A 13190-nucleotide genomic window follows, 5' to 3' on the forward strand; every position below is an offset into this window, starting at 1 on the left:
TTCAGACCATGTGCTGTAAGAGGGCTTACTTGCCTAAATTGCCTGTAAGTTACATTCCTAGAGCGTTACAATAACCAGGGAAGGATGATAGTTATATGAGCCCTTTGCAGCTGCTGAGTTGTCAATAGATTGTATGGACGAGGGCAGGTTTGATGTGCCCTGTTACAGGTACGCCCAGTCTCCAAAACCATATTAGTTGCTAGACGTGGTACAGAAAAGGACAACTGAAAAATAGATCAGTGGGTTAGACTGTCTGATGTAAAGAAAAGGCTTACAAATCTGAGGCTTTTGTACTTTGGAAAAAAGTATATTAAAGGGAAAGATAGAGATTTATAAAACTATGGATGGTTTGTAGAGAAACCTTCCTTTCAAATCGTTAAAACTCAGGAGCCTGTGTGCATGGAAATTCACTGGCAGCAAGTTCAGGAACAAAAAAAGTAGTAGTCATTTCTTCTTTGCAACTTAAAATTAACTTGTAAACTTAAGTATCTCAAGATGTTTTGATGGCCCCTCATGGGCAGAGACGTATACATTCGTGGAGGCTCAGCCTACCAGTGGTGTTTGCTGGGATAACTGAAAGAACCCTTCTTGCTTGGGGGTGGCATCTCTCTGAGTATCAGGTGCTAGGGATATGGGAGGTGGCCGTTTCCATCATGCTTTGTTTATGAGCCTCCAAGCGGCGACTTGGATACGGAGGGCTGGCCTAGATGGACCCTTGATCTGATCTAACAAGGGCAGGCAGTCCCTATTCTTTCCATTCTGTCATTGTAAACTTAGCAGGTTATTCATAAATTAAGCGCTACATCTGCAGTGTAAGGCCCCACATATGTTAACACAAGGATGGAGAGCCTTTGATCCTCCAGATGTTGGATTGTAACTCCCATCAGCCCTCACTGTTGGCTGTGTTGGCTACGGCTGATGGGACTTGCAGTCCGTCTACATCTAAAGGCCACACATTCCCCCCCGTGCCCCCAGATGCCCCCCCCAAGATTCAGCTGTTGTAAGTAGGCGTATTATATCCTCGCCAGAAGTTATTGAAACAGAACACATTTGTACTAATGTAATACTACCAAGGTTGATAATTTTGTATTGTAAATGTAGATTTTATCTGCTCCTTCTTAGCTGCTGTTCTCTTTTATCTCTTTTTTATCTTTTATATTCTTTTATATTGTCGTATATTTTATAACTTAATATTTTAATATGTGCCTGGGAGGACTATTGAGCAACTTAGGGGGTTGGGGAGGTGCCACCATAACTGTGGTCGCAGGCAGGGGGAGGTATGGCGTTGGGGGATTAACAGGCCAGCTGAGAAGAAGAGGGGCTAGACACCTTACAGCTGTCCCCTCTTCTGGTTCTTCCCCCAACCTGATGGTTCCTGGTGGCCTTACCAGTCTGCCCTCAGGCCTGGTGGTGCTGCTGCTGCTGAATGCCAGGTTGGCCCAAAGTAAAATCTCCCTCATCCATGATTTGATTGTGGATGAGGGGGCTGACTTGGTATGTATTACTGAGGCCTGGGTGGGGGAACTGGGAGGGGTCACTCCCTCCCAGCTGTGCCCTCCTGGGTACTCACTGCAGCACCAACACCAACTCGAGGGTTGGGGGGGGGGGGTTGCTGTGGTCTATAGGAATTCAATCTCCCTCTCTAGGCTTTCTGCTCATTCGAGTGCAGATCTTGAGTATTTGTACATTGTGTTGGGTACCCAGGACAGATTAGGGATTCTTTTGGTGTACCTCCCACCCTGCTGCCCATCAGACTCCCTGCCTGAGCTGACGGAGGTGGTCTCGGTGTTGAGGACCCTTAGGATGATGGTCCTGGGGGATCTCAACTTCCATGCCGAGGCCGCTGTATTCGGGGTGGCTCAGGACTTCTTGGCCGCCATGACAACCATGGGGCTGTCCCAACATGTCATCGGCCCAACGCATATAAAAGGACACACGCTTGATCTGGTTTTCTCGACTGGGCAGGAGGATGGTGATCTGAAAGTGGAGGAATTAACATCTGTCCCTTTGTCACGGTCAGATCACTTCCTGTTGAGGTTTAGACTCTGCAAGGGTGGGGGACTTATTAAAATGGTCCACCCCCAGAGGCTAATGGATTCCGATGGATTCCAGAGGGCTCTGGGGGATTTTCCTGCTGGTATGGCTGGTGCTCCTGTCGAAGCCCAGGTTGCTCTGTGGAATGCAGAGATAACTCGGGCGGCTGACACAATCGTGCCCAAGCGCCCTCTCCCTCTGAGCAGAGCCTGGCCAGCTCCTTGGTATACACCTGAGCTGAGAGCAGTGAAGCAAGAGGGGAGACGACTAGAACGCAGGTGGAGGAAAACTCGTGCTGAGTCTGACCGAACACAGGTAAGAGCTCACTATCAAGCCTACTCTGTGGTGGTGAGAGTGGCAAAGAGACAGTTCTTTTCCACCAGCATTGCGTGTTCTCAGTGTCGTCCAGTGGAGATTTTCTGAGTGGTTCGTGGCCTGTTACATTCTGGCCCAGGGAGAGAGACGGTGGAACCCTCGGTGGCACGCTGTGATGAGTTTGCAAGGCACTTTGAAGATAAAGTCGCTCAGATTCGTCATGAATTGGACACCATGATTAATGCAGTTCCATTGGTAGAGGCATTCAGAGCACCGTCTGGTCCAGTTTTATTGGATAAGTTTCAGTTACTGAGGCCTGAGGATGCGGACAAGGTGCTTGGCCAAGTCCGATTGACCACCTGTGTGCTTGACCCTTGCTCTTCATGGCTTATTGAATCAAACAAGGAAGGGATGTCCGGCTGGGTCCAGGAGGTTGTAAATTCCTCCTTGAGAGAGGGAGTGGTGCCTGCTGCTTTAAAAGAGGCGGTAATTAGACCACTCCTGAAAAAGCCTAACCTGGACCTGGAGGATGTTAACAATTATAGGCCAGCGGCCAACCTTCCTGGGCAAGGTGCTTGAGCGGGTGGTTGTAGGACAGCTCCAGGCACTGTTGAATGAAACGGATTATCTAGATCCATTTCAATCGGGCTTCAGGCCTGGTTTTGGAACGGAAACTGCCTTGGTTGCGCTGTGGGATGACCTCTTCCGGGAGAGGGACAGGGGGAGTGCGACCCTGTTGATTCTCCTGGACCTCTCAGTGGCTTTCGATACCATCGATGATGGTATCCTTCTGGATAGGTTGTCTGGGTTGGGAGTAGGAGGCACTGCACTGCAGTGGTTCCGCTCTTACTTGGATGGCCGACTCCAGAAGGTGGTGCTGGGGGATTATTGCTCTGTGCCATGGCAATTGTGCCATGGGGTTCCACAGGGCTCTATTCTATCCCCCATGCTGTTTAACATCTACATGAAACCGCTGGGGGAGGTTATCCGGAGGTGTTGGCTGAGGTGCCATCAATATGTGGATGACACCCAGCTCTACCTCTCTTTCTCATCAAACCCAGGTGAGGCAGCGGCTGTTCTAAATCAGTGTCTGGCCATGGTAATGGACTGGATGACGGTCAATAAACAAACTCAATCCAGACAAGACGGAGGTACTGTTAGTGGGTGGTTCGTCTGCCCAGCTAGGTGATACTCAACCTGTTCTGGAGGGGGTTGCACTCCCCCTAAAGGATCAGGTTCGTAGTTTGGGGGTGCTCTTGGATCCAGAACTGTCACTTGAGGCACAGGTGAACTCAGTGGCACGGAGCACTTTTTATCAGCTTAGGCTGGTATACCAACTACGCCCTTATCTGGACAGAGATAGCCTTGCTACAGTTATCCATGCTCTGATAACTTCTCGTCTGGATTACTGCAATGCGTTGTACGTGGGGCTGCCTTTGAAAACGGTCCGGAAACTTCAGCTGATTGGCCTGCGAGCTCATATTACACCAGTACTTTTCCAGCTGCACTGGCTGCCTGTCCCTTTCCGGGCCTGATTCAAAGTGCTGGTGTTAACATTCAAAGCCCTTAACGGCCTGGGGCCAGGTTATCTGAAGGATCACTTCCTCCTATATGTGCCTGCCCAGTCCTTAAGATCATCCTCAGTGGCACCTCCTCCATGAGCCCCTGCCAAAGGAAGTGAGGCGGGTGGCTACTAGGAGGAGGGCTTTCTCTGCTGTGGCGCCCTGGCTGTGAAATGAGCTCCCTAGTGAGGTTCGCCTGGCACCTACTTTGTATTCCTTTCGGCGCCAGGTGACGACCTTTTTATTTTCCCAGGCATTTTAGTTTTCCAGACTTTTAGCTTTGCTGTTTTAAATCTGTATTTTAAATTCCTGCACTGCTGCTAGGTTTTATTATGGTTGTATTGTTATATTGTGGTTTTAATGTTGTATATATTTTAAATTGTTTTATGGTGTGCCATTTGGTTTTAATTTTTGTGAACCGCCCAGAGAGCTTCGGCTATTGGGTGGTATAGAAATGAAATAAATAAATAAAATAAAATAAATATTGTCATAGACCAGCTTTCCCCCAACCTGGCGCCCTCCAGATGCTTTAGACCACAACTCATATCATCCCTGACGATTGGCCATGCTGGCTGCTGCTGATGGGAATTGTAGTCCAAACCATCCTGAGAGCACCAGGTTGGGGGAAGGCCAACAAAGAGTATACTAGCCGTTAAAGGTAGGGTTGCTCAGTTTTGCGTGTACAGACTTTGTGGAGTTTAACTGTGAACAGACTTTTCCATTAAAAGGCACCACTGCTTCTGAAGTGTCAGGTACTAATGACATGAGCCCATGTGGCAGCCAAAGATTTCCAGGCAATGCATGTTACAAATATGAAAAATGCGTTGGCATTTTTATTCATTAAATGTGGGAACTCTGGTTAAAAAGGACCACATATTCACCCAGCTGAGGTTCTGCTTTGTCTGGTGGAGCAGTTCTCTCCCCCCCCCCACATGGTAACATGACTAGATTTGTAACATTTTGAAGCCATGGGGGGAAAAAAAATTTTTCCATTTATTTTTCCATTTTTCCCAAAATGTCTGTTTTTCTGGAAAAGGAAATTTGGGGGGAAATGGAAAAATAAGTAATACTTATCTTTTTAGTGCTTTTTACAGACCTCAAGTCACTTTGTTGGTTCCCCAAACTGGTGCGCTCCAGATATTTTGGACTTCAGCTCCCATCAGCCTCAGGCAGCATGTGGGCACTGTAGTCCAAAACATCTGGAGGGCACCAGGTTGGGGAGGGCTGCTTTAGGAACATAAAGCATCCTTTCTGTTCTTAAAGTTATTTTATGTAAGGCTTAGTTTGCTCATAACAGTATCATATTTTAAAACTTTTAAAAGTAAACTCAGTAAATGTGTAATTGTTGTCTGAATAGATTAGAACTACATTAAATGACTGCTAGAGCATCAGAAATGCAAGACTCTCTAGAACAAACTGTCAAGAATTCACAATGGTGACTCTACTCACATGTTGGGAAACTGGGCATAAATGCCTATCTGTAAAATATACTTTAGATGAATAATTTTAATAAGGAATGAAAGAACTAACTATGCTGGCAATCTTACATAGAGGATTAAAAATTTTTCCCCATGGTTTCATTGTTTCCAGACATTTTACATTAGTAGTCTATAAAAGTGTTCTTATTACATAGTTTTTAGAAATCATCTTATTACATAGTTTTTAGAAATCATTGGGGGACTAAAGACTGGGTAACAATATATAAATACTTTGCCTTAAATTCTAAAAAAAAATTCATAATACAAAGCTGTTCAACTTCTCAAAATTTTCAGAAAAAAAACAAAAACTGTCCTTGGGGGAAAAATGGGAAAAAAACATTTTTCCCCTTAATTTTTCCAGGCCTTCACATATCTAAATGTGACACAAGTGTTCCATGTGTACGAGTTGGCCATTCAGTCCCCCCCCCCCCACTCTTCTTTTGTGGGGGAAGAAGCTAGCAAATTGACTGCACATGTATAATAAATATAATAAATAATAGAACAGAAATGAAATAATAAATAAAACCTGGATCACGTTATCTTGCGTATGTGGTGGTGAGGAAAGCTTGTGCACCTTCATGGAAAAGTTCCTTGGCCATGTGAATCTGTGAACCGGCCCTTGGATTGGCCCTGCCTTAGCTCGAGGCACCTTTCTTGCATGCAAGGTGGAATCGAATGTGGCGGCAGTTCTAGACCCACTATATTCTGGAGGCAGTTCTAGACCCACTATGTGCTGAGGAGCCGTATCATGTTTCATTAAATTGCAGACTAGATTGGGCAGGATAGCTAATACTTTGGAAGACAGAAACAGAATTCAAAGTGATATGGATAGACTGGAGCACTGGGCAGAAAACAACAGAATGACATTTAATAGGGATAAATGCCAAGTTCTGCACCTAGGAAAAAGAAACCAAATGCACAGTTACAAGATGGGGGATACGTGTCTCAACAACACTACAGGCGAGAAGGATCTTGGAATTGTTGTCGATCACAAGCTGAATATGAGACAACAATGTGATGTGGCTGCAAAAAAGGCAAATGCTATTTGGGGCTGCATTAATAGAAGCATCGCTTCCAAATCCCGGGAAGTACTAGTTCCCCTCTACTCAGCACTGGTTAGGCCTCATCTGGAGTACTGTGTCCAGTTCTGGGCACCACACTTGAAGAAGGATGCAGACAAACTGGAGAGGGTCCAGAGGAGGGCAACAAAGATGATCAGGGGACTGGAAACAAAGCCCTATGAAGAGAGACTGAAAGAACTGGGCATGTTTAGCCTTGATAAGAGAAGACTGAGGGGAGATATGATAGCACTCTTGAAAGGTTGTTACAGAGAGGAAGGCCTGGATCTCTTCTTGATTATCCCAGAGTGCAGGACACGGAATAATGGGCTCAAGTTGCAGGAAGCCATATTCTGGCTGAACATCAGGAAAAAGTTCCTGACAGAGCAATATGACAATGGAATCAATTCCCTAGGGAGGTGGTGGGCTCTCCCACACTGGAGGCGTTCAAGACGAGGCTGGACAGCCATCTGTCAGGGATGCTCTGACTTGGATTCCTGCATTGAGCAGGGGGTTGGACTCGATGGCCTTGTAGGCCCCTTCCAACCCTACTATTCTATGATTCTAGTGGGGGATGAATTTCAATTAAACGAATAAATCTAGCTCCCAAGTAGTGAATCTCTTGTTGTTTTGGGCCACTTCAGACTTTGTTTGATGCCCCACATTCTCCAGTGCAAATGCAAAGCTAACATGTTGGAGAGGAGGTTCTTGCATGCCTCTCTCACAGGTATGCTACCTTTGAATGGGCAGTGGTTTTTTTAAACTCGAGGGACATGCAAACATCTGTCTGCTCTATTGCAGAATCTGAATTGCTCCACTGCAGCATCAGGTTGGATGCTGACTATGTAGCTTGGCTCTAGGATGGAATTGGTATTAGAAATGGAAGGCTCTATATTGGAGCTGTCTTTATGCTGAAGGGTGCAGAAAAGGCATAGGATGTAGCATTGGGTCTCGAATTCTACTTCCTGCATGGCTCTACTTTCTGTTTTGAAAGAAAGCGCAGGTTTCTAGACCTTATGTCTGTAAAGATATGCTTGAAGGTGTATGGGCAATGAGCCTGCCAAAGCCTCAGAAGCCAGAGGTGCGGCTGAATAAGATTGCCAATAATTCAGCCTATAGAACTGTGCTTTTCCTGGCATAGGATCTTTTTTTGTTTTTGTTTTATGGATCACACGCAACCCTGCAGGCTTGGCAGCCTTCTCACCCACTCTCTGTTGAATGGATCTCTTTCCTGTTTTTCAGGAGTCTGATGGAGGCTTGTATATTTGCATGAACACATTCTTGGGCTTTGGAAAGCAATATGTGGAGAAACATTTTGAAAAAACAGGCCAACGGGTCTATCTGCATCTTAAGAAGACACGCAAATTGGTAAGAAGGGCAGCCTTATGCACTTCACTTCTTGAGCTGAAAAGCGGGATCTGTCTATTTAAAATTCTGAGCAGGGAAAGAAAGTCCAGATGCAAATGGATGCTGTCTTGTTCCTTGGGGTTCTGCAGTCTTTGCCCTACTACCCAGGCTTTGGCCTTTTGTGAATGGATGGCCTCCTAACTAGCTCTCTCTTGGCTCTGATACAGAAAGAAGATGATAGCAACTCCAATGCTGGTGATCCTCCTAGGAAGAAACCAACCCGTCTAGCTATTGGTAAGGATCTAGACCTGGTCTCCTGTTATAATGAGGAAGATGTCCTTGCATATAGGTGGTGCTATAGTTTCCTAATAGTAAAGACTACAGGAAGGTTTGACTTCAGACATTTCACACTTCCTCTCAGATTATATATGTACTAAACTGCAGTCTGAGGTTGTGGAATTTAGTGCCTCCGTTTGTTCAGACTCCTGAACTCCCAGAGTTGTGTCCCAGACTTCTCAGTTGCTGCGCTTGTGCTTCTCCTTCGGTAGGTGTGGAAGGCGGGTTTGACATCCCAGAGGAGAAATATGAATATGACGAACATGTCAAAATAGTCATTTTACCAGACCACTTGGATATTCCTCGGGATGGACTGGAGGGACTGCCAGACATGGTTAAGGACAGGGTAAGCTCTTGGCTTCATTGGCATGGTCTGGAATGCTTTGTGTGGAGGCAGAGTTATGGGGAGAGGCCAGGGCTGAGCTTGTGGGGTGGGCCAGCATGGAGATTCTGTGCAACTCCAGGCCCGTGTTGGTAGTAAGTGCCATGTGGGGGCGGACTCTGGAACCTCGAACTTTTCCTCTCTCCCCCTGGCATTCCAGATTTCCAGTGCAATTGAAGCTATTCTGACAGCAGACTCTGCCTCACGGAAACAAGAGGTGCAGGCTTGGGATGGGGAGGTTCGGCGTGTGTCCAGGCATGCCTTCTCACTCCAGCAGCTCCCAAACGGTGTGCGTATCCCTCCTTGGTGAGTTGTGCTGCATCTCCTCAGCATCTTTCTCTTTTGCCTCTGCTGAGTCCCTTTTTAACTTCCCTCCCAATGTCTTTTAAAAAAGATTTTATTAGTTTTCCAAAACAAAACCAACCAAACCAAAAAAAACCCAAGAAAAAAGGAAGTAAATAGATAAAAAGAAATACATTAAGTTTAATTCTGATTATTGACAAAGGGTAGCACACTTAACATCTATTCATTCTTTTCTACTGTACAGATCAAGATATAGGTGGAATCCATACGCTGCATAAAAGTTTTCATTATAATTCTTCAATATATCAGGTTTATATTTAGTCTCTTTCCCATAATCTGAGGAAAGGCTTTGATAAATACTGCTGTGTATTTGTCTATATATGCTGTGTATATAGATCAGTATATAGAATAAAATTCTTCCATATTTTATAAACGTCAGATCTTTTGACTTTGCCTTTAGCTAATTTCAGTTGATATGTCAATTTTTCTGCCATGGTTATTTGCCATAATTCCATATACCATGATTTCAATATTAAAAGTTCAGCAGTTTTCCACCTTTTAGCTATGACTCTTCAGGCTGCTATCAGCATGAACTCAATTAAATCCTTAGGTGTCGCTTTTGCATTTTGTTCTTCCTATATTGTTAATAAGGCCAACGGTGGTGTCACGTATGTGGTTTGATGTATAATATTTGTCATTTCTAAAAATACCATGTTCCAAAACTGTGTCACAATAGGACATGCCCACCACATATGAATATATAAACCTTGCTGATTGAAGTTCCTCCGTCATTTTGTGTTATTTGTGTTGGCTGTTCTTGCCAAACGTATTGGTGCGATACACCATCTGTGTAACAATTTCAACATATTCTCCCTGGCAGTTATTGAAACAGTTTTCCTTGATTGTGTCACCCATGCTTTATCCCATACCTTCTGCTCTATTGGTATCCCAATACCGTCTTCCCATATTATTTTCAGCCCGTCTGACATATTCACTTCTATTTTGATGATTTGTGAATACATTTTTGAAACCAATCCTTTTGTATTAACCATATGTTCCAATAATATACCTTCAAATTTTGTCATGCTTCTAGTCAGTTTGTTTTGCTAAAGAATTTGTAATAAAATGATGTATTTGTTGGAGCATCCTGTTTATTTGCATTCCCTGAAGTTTTTCTTCTAGTTTTACTGCAGTAAGGGGGATTTTATTTTTATAGAAATCTCTCATTCTATAAAACCCCTTTTCTTTCCATTTTGCATATTGCTCTTGTTTAGCTATAGAAGTAAAATTTGGATGAAGCAAGAATGGAAGCAATGGGGATATATCCGGAATTTATTTTTCCATTTTTCCAGATTTTTTAAGTAGCATATAAAAAGGGGTCATCTACCCATTACAAATCTTTTCCCTCCAAACAAAATGTGTTCAGTCAATGATAAATCTTTCCCCACTGCTTCCATACCTACCACAGCTTCCATGATGTTCCCTCTAGATATGATACCACTGTTCTTAATTGATTTGCTTCATAGTATTTGTAAATGCTTGGCTCTCCCCATTCCCCTTGGTCCCAGTGTCAACAGAGGCACATGCACTCTTCCTCCATGGCCTCTCCTCTTTAGGGTGGATGATGCCAGCCAATGAGTCCTGCAGAAAGAGGGCAGACTTGAGATTGGTTCAGTGCATGCCTGCTTCCTGGTGGGGTAAAACTGCGGATGGCTGAGAGGTGAAATAAGCATCTTCGAATTGCTTCCTTTGCCAGTGGCTGGAAGTGCACCAAGTGTGACATGCGTGAGAACCTATGGCTCAACATGACAGACGGCTCCATCTTGTGTGGGCGGCGCTATTTTGATGGCAGCGGGGGCAACAACCATGCTGTAGAACATTACAGGGAGACTGGCTATCCATTGGCTGTGAAGTTGGGAACCATCACTCCTGATGGGGCTGGTAAGAGAGACATCTGGCAGCGGCTGCACCTTGCCTCCCGCTTCGGAATCTGTGGCCCTGGAGAGGCTCAGTTCTTTGTGTTCAGACATGAAGCACTTGCAGTTCATAGGGACCTGTAGGAGGGAGGAAGAATGGTACAAGGGCAGTCTTCCTGACCTAGGTCAGATTTGTCTGCTCTCTCCCCCACCGGTTTGACGGGAGCATCACTATTCTAGCATGTGATGAACACAAGGCTAGCCAGAGCAGCTGGTGTGCTCAACGTCATAAAAGCCTAGCGTGCTCTCTTGTGGTTGGCAGTCTATCCTTGGGGCAGGGAAGTCCAAAGTGAATTTTGCTACAGAGGCTGACTCTCCACTCCCCCCCCCGCCCCCCCCAGCTGTTCTTGACATTTTCCAGTTACTGGCCATGTGTACTTACGCTATGGACATCTTGCATGAAAAAGTGAGGTAACATGGAAGTGTGGACTATCTCTATTTCTAATACCTTAGAATAAGACGTTTTCCCAGGGCTGGCCCAAGCCATGTTGCTGTTGCAAGCAAGGCGGCTGTGCTGCTGCTGCGGCCCCTACCCCACTTTTTCTGGGTGGCCAGCAGGCAGTGGCTCTCTCCCTCCCTGTTCGACGGCCGCTCCCATCTTCTGCCCATGCTGCGGGGCTCCTGGGCTTCAGCCAAAATACTGTCAGAAGTCCCAGCCGATCCCGCAAGAGTCCAGAACCTCTTGCGATGTCCCTGTTGCACCCGTGAGAGTTCAAGACCTCCTGTGATATTTCACCCAACCCTTCCAGGAGCCCCACGGCTAGGGCAGGAGGTGGGAGTGGCCAGCTGGTGGGCCGGCAAGCAGGGGAGGAGGAGGAGCTTCTCTCTGTTGGCCAGCAGGTCAGCCAGCCAAGCAAGGAGGGAGGCAGTGGCGGCAGCACGACTGGGCAGGCAGTGGCGGGCCCTTTGTGTGGGGAGGGCAGTGCAATTCTCCACCCTTCCCATTCTGTACCACCTGATGTGCCTGCATCAGGCTGCCTTATTATAGGTCCCGCCCTGTTTTTGCTCACGGCTCCTCTTAGCAAGGAGATGTTTTGATCATACCTTGGTTAAATTTGGTATGACCTCCAGGGGCCAGATGAAATTGCTTCACTGGCTGGATCTGTCCCATCTGCTGCTGGTTGGCAATCCTTGCTCTTAACAGTGAGCTGGGAACTTACCTTGCCAGACAACCCTCCCTTGAGTAGTTATGGGCCAGGGTATTGTACACAGATCCCCCTTAAAAAAGATGCAATATTTCTGTAATACTGCTTTTCCATCCAGCTTTCTAAAGTTGATTCTCCTCCTCCCCCCGCTTTCTAGGTACAGTCAAAATGTTGCTCATAGTTTCTTTCCTAGATTCAATTTTGGGAGGGTAGATAGAATTTGTTTTGCAAATTTATGTTCAGCCTGCCAGGTACCACTTGGTCATTCCTGCCCTCTGGGTGGGGTGGGTTTATATAGGTGGAATAGTTCTGAAATGTGCTTGGTTTCTTCCTTTCTTCTGTAGATGTCTACTCTTACGATGAGGATGAAATGGTTTTGGACCCCAATCTGGCTGAGCATCTGGCTCATTTTGGGATCGACATGCTCAAAATGCAGAAGGTGAGAAGGGGCAATGGAATGAATGGTGTTGGCCCCTGCTCCAAGATTCTCATAGCCACTGAGATGTTCTGAGATGTTCACATCTGATATCTGGATAGGATGTGGAATTCCTGTTGGGGAGTGGCTCAGAAGCTTTTTCCCATCTCTAATGTTGGACTTCAGGTCAAAATGCTTCTTCTGTCCCTGCTTCTATGTTTAAGCACTTCCTTTAGGACCGTAAGTTTCCAAGCAGATGAGGATGGGGAGATGGCTCTTGAGTCCTCCTCTGTACCTTCAGATTTATAAAGGCATTGTTTACTGCCTTGTTGTGACTTATTCCAGCAGGCTGGATTTTTCTGTTGAGCACTTCCCGCGGGTGCTCCCCTGAATATTTTCTGTGCCTCTTCTTCACCAGACCGACAAGACAATGACAGAGCTAGAAATTGATATGAACCAGCGGATTGGCGAGTGGGAGCTGATCCAGGAGTCTGGGGTGCAGCTCAAGCCCCTCTATGGCCCTGGCTACACGGGTATCCGTAACCTGGGAAACAGCTGCTACCTCAACTCTGTAGTGCAGGTGCTGTTCAGCATACCAGACTTCCAGCGGAAGTAAGTGAACAAATGCCGGCCTGGGTTTCTGTAGCTGTGGGGAATTAAGCCGCGATTTGGGAGTGTAAATGGAGGCCTCCTTAGCATAGCAGTCTTAGTGTAGCATAATCCGTGATGGCATAGCTGAAAATCTCAAGAGAAATCATTTGTGTGCCTGGGCTACATTTTTGCAAATTGAGCAGATCTGCATAATTCTGATTCAGTAAGATCTTTTAGTTGAGTGAATT

General features: G+C 45.9%; 1 protein-coding gene across 4 annotated transcripts in view; it reads left to right on the plus strand.

Annotated features, from left to right (window-relative positions):
* Window positions 1-13190, plus strand: part of USP5 (ubiquitin specific peptidase 5) — a 30986-nt gene that overhangs the window by 3723 nt on the left and 14073 nt on the right. For all 4 annotated transcript variants that reach the window (XM_084835193.1, XM_084835190.1, XM_084835191.1 and 1 more), the window contains 7 exons: window positions 7690-7815; window positions 8022-8088; window positions 8343-8476; window positions 8673-8818; window positions 10572-10756; window positions 12281-12375; window positions 12770-12963. In XM_084835193.1, coding sequence (XP_084691319.1) covers window positions 7690-7815; window positions 8022-8088; window positions 8343-8476; window positions 8673-8818; window positions 10572-10756; window positions 12281-12375; window positions 12770-12963 — 947 coding nt within the window. The remainder of the gene's footprint in view (window positions 1-7689; window positions 7816-8021; window positions 8089-8342; window positions 8477-8672; window positions 8819-10571; window positions 10757-12280; window positions 12376-12769; window positions 12964-13190) is intronic.

This window comes from Heloderma suspectum, chromosome 2, assembly GCF_057233095.1.
Source record: "Heloderma suspectum isolate Gila_16-S chromosome 2, 16-S_ref, whole genome shotgun sequence".
Taxonomy (NCBI): domain Eukaryota; kingdom Metazoa; phylum Chordata; class Lepidosauria; order Squamata; family Helodermatidae; genus Heloderma; species Heloderma suspectum.